This window comes from Nematolebias whitei, chromosome 2 (genome assembly GCF_014905685.2).
Source record: "Nematolebias whitei isolate Nwh7 chromosome 2, NemWhi1, whole genome shotgun sequence".
NCBI classification, from domain to species: domain Eukaryota; kingdom Metazoa; phylum Chordata; class Actinopteri; order Cyprinodontiformes; family Rivulidae; genus Nematolebias; species Nematolebias whitei.
Genome location: NC_056499.1, coordinates 3,996,091 through 4,012,986, shown reverse-complemented (window position 1 = coordinate 4,012,986; position 16,896 = coordinate 3,996,091). Strand labels below are relative to the sequence as shown.

The 16,896-nt window shown below is 43.7% G+C and overlaps 1 protein-coding gene across 1 annotated transcript in view; it reads left to right on the top strand.

The window, feature by feature from the left end:
• The window catches only part of sbf2 (SET binding factor 2), a gene marked incomplete at its 3' end in the record, with an annotated part of 115,177 nt that extends 98,618 nt beyond the window's left edge, over positions 1 to 16,559 (top strand). The window contains 13 exon segments of the mRNA XM_037689557.1: positions 233 to 316; positions 1,886 to 1,960; positions 4,442 to 4,617; positions 5,937 to 6,113; positions 6,429 to 6,530; positions 11,470 to 11,655; positions 12,657 to 12,783; positions 14,693 to 14,820; positions 15,082 to 15,306; positions 15,395 to 15,502; positions 15,618 to 15,808; positions 16,267 to 16,354; positions 16,428 to 16,559. Coding sequence (XP_037545485.1) covers positions 233 to 316; positions 1,886 to 1,960; positions 4,442 to 4,617; positions 5,937 to 6,113; positions 6,429 to 6,530; positions 11,470 to 11,655; positions 12,657 to 12,783; positions 14,693 to 14,820; positions 15,082 to 15,306; positions 15,395 to 15,502; positions 15,618 to 15,808; positions 16,267 to 16,354; positions 16,428 to 16,559 — 1,799 coding nt within the window.
• Positions 16,560 to 16,896: the final 337 nt, after the last annotated feature.

The following is a 16,896-nucleotide window of genomic DNA, read 5'->3' as shown; positions in this document are numbered from 1 at the left end:
GAATATAAAGATGGCCGAGGGTCTCTGCTCGCTCCGGTCATCTGTTCTGACGTCACCGCCTCTGTATCCTAATTATACTGGGCTCAAACTGGTTCCCAATGAACAAAATGAACCATTGTGACTATAAGACGAGACAAATAGATGCACTGAGCTGTTTTTCTTTCAAACCTTGACTCCGTAAATGTAACGTCGATGCTGGTTTTAACAATCTGTGCCAATATTTCGCCTTCAGGCAGTGATAGAAAGACATCCAGGATATCAAAGATGGCTCCTGTCCATTTAGACATCCCATTCTCCAGCAGTTTTACTCGAGGAGGTGAGTGTGTTTTTACGGTTCCCTACGATACCAAGCGTGTTGTGCGAGTTCCTGCTGTTGGGTGAAACATGAAACACTGGAGCTGTCACACCCAAACTGGTAATTATCGCCTGATTCCTCGAAAGGGACGAGGCTGGATGTTGGTTAGATTCTTGCTAAATGTCTTTTTTTTAGCACAAAATCTGTTTTAAAACCCTAAATTTGTGGAGGAAAAAATAATGTCCACATGTAGGGGACGAAAGGTAAAAGCAAGCTAACACTAACCAGTTTGTGACAGCACTGAATGCCTCAGGCTGTTATTTAGTGTTTGTATTTGATGATTTATGTATTTTTATAATGATCAGAAGAATAAAGCGATAAGTTTTTTTGTGTTTTTTTTCCTCGAAGGAACTCGAATCATCTTGTTTTTGTTGTGCCCTGCTGTTTTCCTGTCACATTAACACGGCTGAAATATTATTCTCCAGATGAAAACTTAATGTTCCGTCACGTTGATACATCGCTGTGACTCTTTATTTTGGAATGTGAACTCTTGGAAAAGAAATCCAAGAACTTTGTTCTGTGTTTTGCTTGTAAGTCTGCTCATATCAGGACTGTTAGTCACTGCATGGGATGAAGGTTAAGGGCTGAAGCATTGCTCACCCTGAGTCAGCGTATTTTTAGTCTACTAACAGAAAACATTGTGTTTTTCTGACACATTTACAGAGAAATTACGTAACGTAACAAAAATCAAAAACAATCAAAGACCTAGTGTTCCTTCAAGGAACGCGTCTCACCCACTTTCAGCTGCTGCCACATCAAATTTTAGCTTAATATCTGAAAAAATGGCTAAGTTATTGGCATTTTTTGTGGTTGCTAAGTTTAATTCAGTCCCGTTACTATGATAGTTCTAAGCCTGTCACGATAACAAATTTTGCTGGGCGATTAATTGTCAGGAACTATTGCGATAAACGATAATATCGTTTGAAATTTGACAATAATTAGTAATTATTGTCAAATTTAAGAAGAAATGTTGGTCATTTGTTTTGTGTGTAGTATCTTTTTTGACCACCGGATGGCAGCATAAGACTGTTTGAACCGAAGGATGGATAGTGAGGGAGCGAGCAGCGTGTCTCTTTAAGAAAAATGGGAGGGAGGCCCCTTGACGCCCCCAATCAGTTTTTTCACTACAATCCTGCTAGCAGAATTTTCATGCCTGTATTTAAATTTCAGACCATGTGTAAAGACAAAATGCCCCTTTAAAATCACAATAACAAAAAAAAACCTGAGACGTTATTCGTATATTTGCTGAGACTCAGCTGAGGAGAAATTAATGTCCAGCCCAAGTCGAACCTCCTGCTCCTGTAGGGAACCACGTTCAGCTGCACTCATGACCACCGATAATAATTCATGCATGCTACTGGGTGACAATCGTTCATTTGATCATTTAACGTAACGTATCATCCTGCTGCTGTCGCACCGTGAGCCAGTCTACACTTTGATTTGCATGACTGATGTTTTTTAGTTATGATCATTAATTTTCTGTTTTTAATTTTCCCCTCATCCTCTCTCCTGTACCAAACAACCAACCAGTGCTTGAGTACAAAGATAAACTGTTCACTCACTCAAACCCAAAACCTGCCAGTAAGGAGAGAGTCCTCAATCAAGGTACAGTGACACTGTCCTTTGCCAGACATCTTCAAGTGCTTTCTAACGCAACCATCAAGTCTCGGCGTTTGTGCTTCCTCTAACACACACAAATGCTCACTAACCAGCTGAAGTAGTGTAGAGCGCCATGCTTCAACTCCTCGCAGAGCCTTCGTGGAACCTTGTATTAATGACGGCTGACTTTGTGGGCGCTCCCCTGGGAGCTGTGGTTTTTCACAGACCAGAGCATCTGGTCTGATGTGGTTTTTCCAATTGTTTTTGTGTTGGCTCAGCAGTGCTGTGGTCAGCTAAGAGCCCCGTCCAGAATGGGGAGGAAAGGAAGCCATTTGTCATGACACATACTGAGTTAGACCAAATAAACCCCATGCCATGTTGCAATGTAGTCAAAGTTAACGGTTATTGTAGGACTGCAAGTACAACCCATATTCTCAAGAAGTTGACAACTTGTGTCGAATGTCAATTAAAACAAAATGCAATGATTTGCTAATTTAAAAAAGCCATATTCACAGTTGAACACAGAAAACATGCCAACAAAAACTGGGAAAAAATAAGATGAACTTCAGCAGCACGTCTCAGAAAGTTGGGTCGGAAGCAACAAAAGGCAGTAAAAATAAGCAGAACGAATTATAAACAGCTGGAGGAGAATTTAGCAACTAATTAGGTTAAAAGTCAACAGGTTAGCTGGCTGACTGGGTATAAAAAGAGCGTTTCAGAGAGGCTGAGTCTCTCAGAAATAAAGTCGGGCAGCAGTGCCCCACTCTATGAAAATCTAAAAAAAATTGTAAAAAAAATAGCTGAAATTTTTCTGAATGATTTTCTTAATGTAAACTTGAGAAGACTTTTAGTGTTCCATCATCTACAGTTCAAAATATAATCAAAAGATTTTACGTATCTGGAGGATTCACTGCTCCAAGGACCAAAGTCATAACTGGACACCTGTGATAGTAATAATAATAATAATAATAATAATAATGTTATGTGTTGTCATCATTGTATGTTTCCATACAATGGCAAAATTGTATCTCTGCGTTTAACCCACCAGGTGGAGCAGTGGGCAACTATTGAAAGCACCCAGGGAGCCTTTTGGTGATGAGGTGTGCTGCTCAGAGATGCCACCAGATGTGCAATGACAGGGTATCGAACCTGGGACTTTCGGGTCCCGAGTTGGCTGCCCTGCCTCTTCACCATCGAGCCCTCCGGGGGGGGGGGGGCACTCCACTTAAACCAAACGACTGATTTTGTTAAATGCATCGCTGCTTGGGATCGGGGCTTCTGTAAAAACAGTTTGTTGTGTCTCCCACAAATGTTGATTAAAGCTCAATCGTGCAAAGAAGAAGCCAGATGTGAACGCCATGTTTTCAGGGCCGAAGCTCATTTAAAATGGACTGAGGCGAAATGCAAAGTGCTCAGTTCCAAAGCCTGCTTCTCTGATTGTATGGAGGTACATTAGTGTCTTGGGCAAGGGCATCTTACACATCTGGAAAGGCATTATCAATGCAGACCAGTGGTTACATGTTGTAGACCAACATCTGCTCCCATCCAGCAAAGAAGACCCAGGAGTGTTAAACAAGTAGAGTCCTACAAAACTGGAACAACATTCCCTCCAAACACTCCCAACATCTGGTCTCCTGAGTCCCTAAACATTTACAGATTGTTGCTAAAAGAAGAGGGGATACTTCACAACATGGCGCTGTCGCAACTTTTTGAGATCTGTTGCTGACATAAAATTCCCTTATTTCCAAAATTGTACAACTTCTTAATTTAACCATTTTTTTTTGTGTTTATTATGTTTGATTGTGAATAAAATGTAGGTTTATGAGATTTATGAATCGTTGCAGTCTGGGGTTTTTTTTCTTTATATTTTAAGAAACTCAACTTTTTTGGCATTGGGTTGTACTTTGATATTTTGAGCGTTGTTGTTGTTTAGCTCCGTCTTACCAGCTGTTGTGTAGATCTTGTCCTCAGGTGAGGCTTCAGGTGTGAACAACGTTACAAACAGCTTTGAAAACTGGTTCAGCTTCACTATAAACTTTAATGTTGATGCCCAAATGTTTGGAAGTACTGCAGGGACTTTCATCCGAACGTATTCAGTTATGAAGCAGACATTTTGATGTCCAAATATACTGAAGCTGAAAACAATCCCTTCTTCCTGATGTGGTTCACATGTTTTGGAAGTTGCTGCATGCTGGCCTAATGAGAATTTGGTTCTAAACTCGTTGACTTCCTAAAAACAAATCCTGCAACCTCTGCTTCTAATAGCACCGTGCACCAGATTCACACAGACTCTGCTGGTGGGCAGACAACATGAAGGCGTCTTCGTGACCCCACTGACCCGCTGTGCATGTGCACGTAGGCTGCATGTCGAGCGTACTGCGTTATTCCGGCTTTGTTTGACATCTTGTGGACGTGTGAGGCGTTCAAGCCACCCAACGGCTCCAGCCCGCGTGCGTCTGACTTTTGTTTGTACATGTGTGTTTGCAGGCATGTGGGCCAGCCTGCGCTCGAGCAGCCGGCTCAGTCCGCACCAACCGGCTGACGTGGGCGCCAGGTTTGCAGGGAAGGATCTGGCGCCCCCTGCAGGGAGCAGCAGTCTGCAGGCGCAGCTCCTCAAACATCAGGCCGCCCTTTATGTCTTTGGGGAAAAGTCACATCTAAGGGTGAGAAAGAGTAGTTTAGTCCAATCAGTTTTTATATCCTACAGTATTTTAAGGATCATATAATGTTTTTCGTTTTGGAGGTCGTTGTGCTGATATGTGACAAAAGGCTCATAAAGCACCTCTTACTGTAATATAGGGTTGTACAGTGCTTCTCAAAGCTGGTTAAAACTAAACCCTACTTGTGTATTTTTATCATTACACAAGATAATAATAATAGTCATAAATGGAGAAAAAGTAGGACTTTATTTATTTACTTATTTATTTTTCTTCTTTCGGCTGCTCCCTTCTTCAGGGGTCGCCATAACGAACTAACTCACACGAAGTGATGAACCGTTGTGCTCTTAATAATTTCTGTAGCGATGTTTGTGTGGTTCAACCAAAAGTATGTCAGGTTTTAAGTCTTTAACATTGTTTTGGAGGTCAGAAGTAAAAAAATATATGAACCCCTTGTCTGTTATTGTACAGACGTACATTTGATAACCTCTGTTGTAGATTTATTCTGCACATTTCCTGCAGTTTTAAATTTTGTAATTGTGAAATATTGTCAGAACCTAAATGTAAAAAATAATTAGAAGTACATCAATCCGCAAATTTATGTTTGGAAACAGGTTTAAGTAACAAATTTGTAAGACCTGCACACAATCCAGCTTCCATTTAACCAGCAGGACTTATAGAATAGCTTATTAACGCTACAAAGATTAGTTATATTAAAAAATTGTTTTAAAGTGAACATTTATCAGTCAAACTCACTGCTCTGTTTGTTTAGTTGTAAGTAAATTTGACTTGTTTACATCGTGATTAGGGTCAATTTCTCAAAATCTAAAAATAGCACCGATTCACATTTCATCTACAGAACTTCTTTGTTTAAAAAAAAAAAAAGGTTTAAAGCTTAAAAGTATCTACAAGTCTGTGTGAAAGTGCAGCACAGAATATGTTTTATTTTTACTTTCTGAAACTCTTTATTCATCAACTGTTTCTAGAAACACTGGACGAAGTACAGGAACCCAGAAGTTGAAGCCAGAAGGGTTTCAGTACAGATTTTAAGTCCCGCCCCCTCCATGTAAACAAACAAGGCATTGCCCTTATTAAAAGATAAAAATACACCTCAGGTCATGTTTAACACTTAGAGCCCCACATCCCGTGTGTGCAGCCCCTGGTTCCAGAAAACGTCAAAGCTGCATCAAATCAACACGTTTTGAACCATGGCGGTCGTCGATGAGCGACACTAACGTGTCACTAAACATCAGAACTCAACATTTCTTTAGTAGTTGTGTTTCATTGTGCACGTCTGTTGTGTGACGTGATGTAAACTGCTGCAGGGCCTCCGGCTGGACTCCTCTCTGAACTGTGAGCTTGTCCCGGTGGACTTTGCCGACGCGCGGCAGGTGAAAGCCGCCTTTAAAAAGCTGCTGAGAGCCTGCGCCCCCAGTGCCCCATCATCGGACTCGGAGGACTCCTTCCTTAAAGCCTTGGAGGACTCGGAGTGGATCCTGCAGGTGACTAACACCCAACACTTTGCATTTATATTCACAGCAGGACACTTACTGGAAGTTTGACTAACATCACGTGGGCGTGACCCAGTTCATCCTGTATATCAGACTGGCATCATGAATAAGTGCATGCATCCCCTCTGGATCCATTTTCCCAAGAGAAACATTTCTTGAACACTTGTACATTTCTCCCCACCACCGCCGCCGTCTTACAACAAGTTCACCATAAATGGTCAGATATTCAGGATGGGTTTAATCATATATGTCATGTGGCGTCTGCGTGTCCATTTGTTCACACGCACACATGTTGCCTTTCAACAGCTTCACAAGATCCTGCAGCTGGCGCTGTTCCTGGTGGAGCTTCTGGACAGCGGCTCGTCTGTTCTGCTCGGCCTGGAAGACGGCTGGGACGTCACCACACAAGTGAGGAGAACCCATTAGTGCCTTACTGAAAAGTGCAAATAAGACGTACAGATGTGAAGAAAGCATGAAGCCTTCCAAAAGAACGGAAACACGTTTGAAGAAATAATTAAAGGCCTGGCATTCCTTGAAGGCAAGGACATGTCCCGCTGGTTTTCATGCCAGTCTTTTAAACTGGAGTCACAGCTGTTCTGGTCACAAATTATAATATGTATAATTGTTACAGCTCGCAAGATGTGTTAGCACTCATGGTTACATCCATCCATTATCTTTACTCGCTTCTTCCTTTTTTGAGTCGTGGGGGTCACTGTAGAGTTGCATTCAGGCCCACAAAATCCAATCCGACACGGCCCCAGCCCATAGCCACCATTTCTAAACCCCACCCGACGATTTAGCAGTAATTACAGGTCTAAACCCAAAAAAAACCGATATTTTTAATTAAGCTTTGACTGCTTTATATAATTATTAACGGTCAGCGGACTTGTGCGGCTGAATAAAGGGGCAGAAGATCAGAGCCGAGGGGGTGTTTGTCCTTTCATGGTCGTCAAAACGCATTAAAACCCTGCATTCTGCATTGTTCAGACACGGACCCTGCTCTGACATGTCTGCTTTGGGATCTCACCTGTTTGGGTCATCGGCCGCGCGCGTCCGCTGAGTGCAGCAGCTGAATGAACGTCCATTTGGGCGATGGATCACTTCTTGGCAGTGTAGTCCCATCCGAAGCTTAACTGAACTTTATTTTACCTCTTTCAAGGCCGGTCAGCTTGTGGTCAAATGGCCGTGTGCGGCTGGTGATTGTATGGCAGGCCATGTTGCCATATAATTGGATTGCAGCTGATCTGCTGACCCAATCAAAAGACAGACACCAACCCGGCCCGCCTCGAATTCGGGTCCGACAGGGCCAGAGTTTGGACCCGGGTTAGAAATGACAGCTCTAGGTCACTGGTGTCCATATCCAGCAGTCCCTGGGCGAGAGGTGGGGGACACCTGGACAAGTCCAAGTCCATCACAGGGACACAGAGACAAACATTCTCTCTCTCTCTCATCTAGAGACAATTACGAATCAGCCTAACATGCATGTTTTTGATCTGTGGGAAGAAACCGGAGTACCCGGAGAAAACCCACCATGCACGGAGAGAACATGCTCCACCCAGAAAGGTCCCCAGCTGGGATTTGAACCGGCGACCTGCTTGCTGAGAGGCAGCAGTGGGTGATAAAGATGAGCAGATAGAGGTAAAACTGTGGGATAATGTATTGCAAACCTGTTTGCAGTGTCTGACACGTGACCTTAATTTTAACTAGTTGAATAGATTAGTATAACCTGGTTACTGCTTCGTGTCTGTTCAGGCACATTTTCGTTCCGTGCACGGAGGAATCTTGTCATTTTGCATTTTCTTCTTCCAGCGCCGTTTATTGTGATTGAAAGCAGAAACGAGTGTCTTCACGCTGCACGTTTGCCAGCGCCATGTGTGAACCATAAATCTGCCATGCTTGTTTTTCCTGCTCGTCTTCTGATCAGTTGTTTGTCCGATATGTAGATGTCGTAAAAGATCTGAACCCTCACGTCACCAAATTACTGCACGCTTATCACGAATCTCAGAAGCTCATGGTTCTGATCGAGTGTGACCGTAAACAGAAAGTGTATTTCTATCACCACGGGTTGTCGGGGACTCTGCCTTTTGTTGCGTGTTTGTTTCCTGAGCTCATGTTTTCCACACTGACCTGTTGCAGAACCTGTGTCTGTTCCCCCCCGACTTTGTTTACGGGCTTTGAAAGGCCCCGGCGCTGCTGTCTTAAAGCACGGTTCGTGAATCCGCTCATGCGGGGCACGTGTTCGGCCCGCAGCATCTTTCTCCGTGGACAACCGGCTCCAGCAGGTTCGGTCCAGATAAGCTCGCTCTGGAAAATGAGATCCACATGTTGTGTTCACGGACCAGACACCCAGCAGACAGGAAGCAGAACCCTGGTTGTTTTTTTCTACGTGCTGTTTTCTGTTTCGTCCTCGGGCTGCTGCAGGGTGGGAGCTTAGTTTATTGCCCGTGCTTGGGGGTGGAATTTTTGACCACTCGGCGCTGGATGTTTTTCCTCATTCTGCACATGTCAGGGCTCATTATTTATGTTGAAGCTGACGCAGGCAGGAGAGACGGCTAACTCTTACATGTATAGACAAGTAGGTGTTTTTGGGAGTTTTTTTACATTAAGCTGGAATATTCCTTAAGACGTGACAATACTGTGCACAGTGAACCTGTTAGGGGTGGAGGATTAGAGCTGAATGATGATCACCTGCCACCAAAGGTCATATTGGTTTTGTAAAGGCAGTAAATGGAAAAAATAAATAGAGATAAATACATTTTCAGATATTGCACTAAAGTTTGATGTTGTAGCAGCTGAGAGAGTGCTGTCACATTTCGCAAGGTCTCGGAGCATTGCATGAAATCACACATTTACAAGTTCTGACTGACACCATATAACTCCGTCCTTTCTTAGTATAATGAACGATCTTTAGTCTAAAATTCTGTCTTAAAGGGTGGTGGGCGATGTGCCTTGATTCAAGGACTGCTAGGCCTTTAATTGTTTAATTAATTTAAATTAAGAGAATTCAATTAAAGGCCTAGCAATTGAAGAGAAAAATGGCAGCACGGTGGCTCAGTTGGAAGAGCTGTTGCCTCTCGGCAAGAACGTCGCCAGTTCAAATCCCGGCCGGGGACCTTTCTGGGTGGAGTTTGCATGTTGTGGATGTTCATGTTCTGTGCATGTGTGGATTTTCTCCCAGTACTCCAGTTTCCTCCCACAGACCAAAAACATGCATGTGCACCAGTGACCCCCGCGACCCTAAAACGAAGTTGGATGGATGGACGGAGTCTGTCCATTTTATGAGCTGAATAACTTGTAAATAAGTGAGGTACCTATTCCATTTTGGTGAGAGGCAGCATCTAGTCACTATCAAAGTGGATTTAAGGAAACTATGCTTTCTAGTTTTTATATTGCTTCAAAGTATAGTTTCCTTAAACGATTGGGGTGGTAGATGGGGTGGCCAACGATTAATCTATGGTGGCCATGGCCACCATTGGCCACCCCCTGGAGCCGCCATTACACCTGATTCGTGGATAAAATAGCTCATCCGCTCACCGGGATCCATCGCTCTGTTCCACCTCAGACAAGTAAAAATAAATAAATAAATACTGTCTTCTTCTACACAGTGTAACTCCTACCCACTTGAAAACATTGCATCAAAAACATGTAGGTTTACTTATATTCCTGTTCAAGTCCAGTCTAGAAAAACACTCATCTCAAAAACTACAAACATTTATTATTCAAATCTCTCAGCGACGGGGCCTGCTGCTCTTTTTATCAACTGATGTCTGATCTTGTTAGTTTCAAAGCTGTTATCAAAAATAACTCCATTTGCCTAAAAAGGTCAGTTAAAGAAAATATCCATCCATCCATCATTCCATCTATCCATCCATCCATCCACCATTCATCCATCCATCCATCCATCCATCCATTTTCTTCCGCTTATGATAAATGGTAAATGGACTGTACTTATACAGCGCCTTTCTATCTTATTTCAAGATACTCAAAGCTCTTTACAACAATCTGTGTCCTCATTTACTCATTCATACAGCTCTATACTAGATCTCTACAAAGCTAATTGAACAAATCATTCTAAAGAGACTAATCAGAGCTTTTTAGATCACATTCAGACACTGATGGGACACATCAGAGGCTATGAGGGGATCCGTGTCTTGCCCAGGGACACTTCGACATGCGACTGCTAGTGGATTCGAACCCCCGACTCTCGCATTGGAGGACGACTGCTCTAACCAGATGCCGGAGCCACCTCAACTGGCTCCTCTCGACGTGGAGAAGCAGCGGCTCTACTCTGAGTCCCTCCCGGATGATCGAGCTTCTCACCCTGTCTCTAAGGGAGAGCCCAGACACCCTGCGGAGAAAACTCATTTCATCTGCTTGTATCCATGATCGCGTTCTTTCGGTCACAACCCAAAGCTCGTGACCATAGATGAGGGTGGGAACGTAGATCGATCGGTAAATTGAGAGCTTCTCCTTTTGACTCAGCTCTCTCTTCACCACGACAGACCGGTACAGCGCCCGCTTCACTGCAGACGCTGCACCTATCCGCCTATCGAGCTCACGCTCCATTTTTCCCCTCATTCGTGAACAAGACCCCAAGATACTTGAACTCCTCCACTTGGGGGAGGACCTCCTCCCTGAAAGGTAATAAAGAAAATGTATTTTTCTATAACAGCACAAATCTTAAAAGCCAAAATAAAACCAGAAATCAAAAAACAGAACACCACCCAAATGCCAGTCAAATAAAAAAACAAGTATTTTTAATTTTCCCTCCAGTGCATGACAGATTTGCTCGGTTGTAGTTGAACAGCGTTGCATCATTAATCAGACGTCCTATTTGCCACAGCTCCGTCTGTTCAGAAGCAAAACAGAACTAAATTAAATTTTAAAGTGATTTAGAAAATGTTAGGGTTCATTTGTTTATCAGAAAAGTCCAACCAAGTCCACTGTGTTCGTTAAATTATCTGTGAATTTCTTAAAGGTGCTTTATAATGTTACACAAAATACATTCTGTTTTATTGGCTTTGAAAGTGGCCTCTGCATCAAAAACCCACAACTGAGGTCAGAGTTGAAGTTACTTCATCGCCATGAAATGTTCAGTGTGTTCATCTTTGTTTTATTAGGTCGTCACATCTGGAAATGTGATGACCTCATAACTTTAGGGGTCACTCAAGAGAGAGATGCACATTCCGGTTTTTTCACATTAAAATATTTAGCCTAGTTTTTCATAATAAAACGACATTCTTTTATGTTCTCGTCTGTGCATGAAGGTCCAGACCCGGCAGTCCAATGATCGTTAGTTCGTTTACTTTGTGCATTCGTTAACTGCTCCGTGTTTTTCTCCCTTCAGGTGGCGTCTCTGGTGCAGCTGCTGAGCGATCCCTTCTATCGCACTCTTGAAGGTTTTCAGGTGCTCCTGGAGAAGGAGTGGCTCTCCTTCGGCCACAAGTTCAGCCAGCGAAGCAACCTGAGCCCCAGCAGCCAGGGCAGCGGCTTCACGCCCGTCTTCCTGCAGTTTCTGGACTGCGTGCACCAGGTGAGCTTCGCCGTCCACCACAGGTTGAAGCATCTTCAAGCTCTGCTCCTCCGTCTCCCGTTCCTTCTGCAGCTTCATTCATAACATCTCCATGAGCTCATGACATTCCTGAAAAGTGAAAGGATGAGCGAGTGAAGAAACGGAGAAGTTCAGCTGTCGTTAATTACATGCTGGTTCCAGTTGGGCCCGTTGGAGAGCAGGAAATGTAATCCCACAGCAGAGTGCAGCTAGACGTGTGCACGGAGGCTGCCGCTGCACAGATGCTTTATGAACCCGGGGATCAGCGTCGGTGCTTGCGTGGTGCAGCGTTCAATATTCACGTTTCCGTGCGTGTTTCGAGCCGTGTGTGGAAAACAGCAGATCTGGGTGTTGAGGGACAGACGGGGGGGTGTTCGGGGCTTTGGGGGAGGTGGCAGTCGAGTTAATGAACAGAGGGCCGTGTCCACCCTGAAAAGCTAAATTAGGAGAATGCTGTGGGGTTTTTTGTGTCTCCTGGGGTCTCGCAGACCCACTCCCATACACTGACATCAACGCATAGTTTCTGCATTGGTCTTTTGAAACTGCAGGCTTGGCAGAGACAGAATCTGGCTTCAATTCTGGGGTGTAGAAAATTATAAATGAGGGAGGGAAAGAGGAGACTCGGACAAGAGCTGAAAATAGAAGTGCTTCATCTCCAAAGCAGCTGTTGTTTTTGCCAGCAGACCCAGGTGGCCCGGGATGTTTAGCGCTCTCGTTGGCCACCTCACACGGCTGGACGGGAACAATGGAGCTGCAGTCGCTCCGGCTCCGTCTGGATTGTGTCTAGCGGTGATGATGTTCTCGACCTCTGGCCTCACGGGGACAAGGAGACATTCCTTCCTGTTTCTAATTTTTTTACACTAGAGAAAAGTGAAGCCACAACACAAAGATACACAAGCCCAGCTGTCACACACACACACACGCGCGCTGACTATCCCTCCTGGACTCGAACTGTCTTAATCCATCTTTTAATGTCCTTGTAGGTTTTGGAGCAACATCCTCTGGAGTTTGAGTTTAATCAGTATTATCTGAAGTTCCTGGCCTATCACCACATCTCCAACCGCTTCAAGAACTTCCTGTTGGACTCCGACTACGAGCGCTTGGAGCACGGTCAGTGTCCTTTACTCTGTAAACCACGAGGGATGTTTTTATCTTCTTTAGCTGAGACATGTCTTCATTATCCTCCAACAGTCCCTTCTTTTGGAGTTAGCAGAACTATTTGCTGACCTGAAGCAGTTTAAATAATTGCGTGGCCTCGTTGAACCACAGTCTCTCTTCTCTTTTTCATTGGTTTTTATTTTTTATTTATTTGCATTTTGTTGCTTTTGTTTAACAATACTTACTTAAAGAGAGTAAATGTATATGTCACATTTCTAGTCCTGCTGACAAGTCGAAGCCAGCAGCTGATCCAGGCAGTGCAGATGTTGGTGCAGATGTTGGTTACCTTCCATTCGACTGGCAGGTTTTTGAGCCACAACAGGCTCATCAAACAGGAGGCAGAAGAAAAACCTGCTCCATTAAACTATACAACATGATTTGTACAATTTTTACTTTTGCATTGTGTAGGGGTCAGAGCTCACAGTAGTAATATTTATTTCCATGTCTGAATTTATGTATGTGCACAGAGGAGACAACTGCTGCAGAGTTCAGACATCGTGAACTCTGATGCAGCTCAGGCAGCAGAAAACAACCAACGAAGAAGAAAGTAGCGTTACAAACAGTTCCCGATAAATCTGCTCCCACTCACAGAATTTTAAGTTTTTGTTGTTCGAAAGCCAAAAGAATCTGAAACATGGACAGAAAAGCAGCTTATTAAGACTAGATTTTAATCCCAGCTTTGTTCAAAGCTACGGTTTTATTAAAATCCAGAATTTACTTGAACCGAACGTAGATCTGACCAGACCTGCGCTCTGGTGGTTCTCACTAAACTGGAGCTCACAAAACGTCACGGCTGCATATGTTTAATTGTGTTTAACAGAAGTCTGCCTCCCGCAGGCTCTTGGTGAGTCAGAAAAGTGTTTTATAAGGACTTTCTTCTTTAAAGGCGACTTAAATCTGTAACTGTAAACCCTGTGTTCACGATGTCGTTCCACCTCATGTACCACATGTGATGTGAATGACAATAAAACCTACTTCGACTTGAACTTGAACTAAAAAGATGGATTGTGATTTATTTCTGGTATCAATATTAAGATTTGTAAGTTGTCTGGCACTAAATTATGTTAAAAGCTCTAAATATATTTCAGATTTGTTTTTCGTTACTAAACGAGTCAGGTCGATCACAATTCCAGCATACGTACAAAATCGTCTCACGACAGAACTCTAGGTAAGAAGGGGAAACATTTTTTTAATAGTTTATTCCTCATAATAGACTGAATAAACCTTGAAGCCTCTGAAGCTTGCAGCTTTTATATTAGATGTGCACAGCTGTGACTCTGAGTGGACAAACATGCAAACTGATGCACAAAGTGCACAAAAGGCTCAAACTGAACTTTGTAATGGCACGAACAGAAAAGTCCTTTTTTCAAGCCTCTCAAACTTGCAGCTTTTAAATTAGTTGGTTTTATTTCAAGAGAAAATGTTGCACGTTATTGTGAAGTGCATATTTTTTTAATTGATTGACAGATTAAGACTTCTGAACAATTTTAGGCGTGAAACCCGTGGGACTGAACTTTCTTCACCCTCTGCATGCGCCTGTGTGGCCGACCCTGTGCAGCCCAGATGTTTGGGACTGTGTTCATTCAACCTTTATTTCTACAGGTTAATCCCACTGAGCCTCGGGGACTCGTTCACAAGAGAGACCTGATAAATATGCAGCAGCAGATGTGTTTGCATAATAAAGCTGCAAAAATACATACAGAAGTCTTGAAGTTGTGAAGCGTAATGTGTTTTTTTATATACAAGCTCTGTCAATCTGTCCTTAAGTACTAAATTTTTACACTTTTTCATATTTTAAGTGACTTTTTTTTTTTTTTTGCTTCAGTGCTTGTCAGCTTCCCTTCTTGTGTTTTTGTCGCAGGCTTGCTGTTTGAGGATAAAGGCGATAAGCAGGCCAAGCGGGGCATCTGTATCTGGGACTGCATCACCAGGATGCACCAGAGGAGCCCCATCTTCCTCAACTACCTGTACAGCCCCTCAGAGAGCCAAGTGAGTGTTTCTGCAGTAAAAGCTGCTGTTGCTGTCGGAGCTGACTCGTCAGCCACTCTGTCTTTAGGGGACCTGCTTTCACCAATTGTTGTTAAGATTTGATGAGTGGTTTTTTTTGTCTTTTTGTAGTTTAACTCCAGTTCGGTGCAGCCCCCTGGTCTGTTCTGTGTTGCAGACATCATTTAAGGAGCAGGGGCACTCGTTGTCCTGGCTCTTTAAACAGACTTTAGCTGTTACCAGCTCGTGGTTTCCGTTGTGCAGGTGGTCCTGAAGCCTTGTGTCAGCATCCCCAGCTTGAGCAAGTGGGACTTCTTCTTGGAGGAGACGCTGTCCACCGGGCCGTGCTACGACTGGAGGATGATGGCCGTGAGGTCAGAGAGCGCCGACGATCCGGACGCCGTCTTCAGCAGCAGGAGGCAGATTGTTTGGCCGTGTTACAGCAGCGTGAGCCACGCCCAGCCGGACGCCATCACCAAACTTCTCACTGTAAGAGCTTGGGACTGATTTCCAGGTACTTGTGTCGTTTTTGCCCATTTTTGAATTTGTTTTGTTTTGTCTCCTGTTGGTGCTGCAGGACATCGAGCGGCTGGAGGCTGAGCTGAACCAGGCCCCTGAGAAGTGGCAGACAACTCTGGAACGAGTCCGACTCAGCATACAAGAAGATCTCAAACAGGAAGGAAATGTACGTGTTAAACAAAAAAAACTGAAAATACAAGAAATCACTTTCACTCTTGTTTAATTGTCTTAACTTGTTGCGTGTTTTTAATTTCATTTTGTTTGTGTGTGTGTTCTTGCAGCTCTGCAAGCAGTCCCTGTCCATCTCGGGCCTCATTCCCACGTCCAGCCTGCAGGCCTTCCAGCGCCACTCCATGCTGCACCTGCCAGACGGCGCGCTGGGCGAAGATCGTGGCACCACCACGGCCAACGGGATCAACCGGCGCGCCGCCACCCTTTACAACCAGTTCACCCCCAAGAGCGAGGAGAACAGGTGGGTCGTGAACTTCCGTAGCTCCGGAACAAACGAAGAAAACACGACGGACTCGCATGTGAACTGCTGCTGAGGGTCCGGTCCAGATATGGAAGATGATTCAGCGCATCAGAATGCTGCGTGTCACGTTGAGAATGAGAATACTGTGTGCTCTGTCAAACCTGGGCGGGTAATTCTACAATTACAGCGAGGTTAAAGTACAGACTCTTGGCTCCAGCATCTGAATCTTTTCCTCTGGGTTGAAAAAGGATCATTAAAAACTACTTTGTATCAATTATTTATAACTTCTTTTTTTTTTTTTTTTTTTTTTGTACATGTTCTTCATTTTTTGCATTCACAATAATGTGTCGACAGACCGGTCCCAACAGATGAAATAAGTGGATCAGAAACCTAACATTTAGGAACTTATATTAATTACTTTAGCTTCGGCTTTTGGATTTCATTCTGTTGTTCTTTAGATCTCACGAGGGGATTCTGTTCAAACGAGGAGCTCTGCTGAAAGGTTGGAAGCGTCGCTGGTTTGTGTTGGACATCACGAAACACCAGGTGAGCAAAACGCTCCTCAGTTTATTAGACTCTTGTTTTGAAAGACGGGGGGTTAACGGCGATGTCTTCACAGCTGAGGTACTACGACCCCGGCGAGGACACAAACTGCCGAGGCCACATCGACCTGGCCGACGTGGAGACCGTGATGATTGCGACGCCCACCATCGGAGCCCCCAAGCACATCAGTGAAAAGGCTTTCTTCGATGTGAGCAGTGGCCAACACAGCTTCCATCTTTTTTCAAGCATTTGCTAAAATAGTTTACAATTCTTTTAAGAGTTGTAAACGGATCAAATTCAGTCCGTTTGAATAATAAAGAAAGAGGCAGCGAGTGTTCACTAATCGAGTTAAATCATTACAGCAGTCCCTCATTTATCGCAGGGGGTCTGTACCCTGAAGCCCCGCGGTAAGTGAAAAACCGTGAAATAGGAATAGTAGTACAAGTAGTAAGTAGTAGTTTACATATATATATAAATATAATGTATATATATGTATGTATATATATATATATATGTATATATATATATATATATATGTATCTATA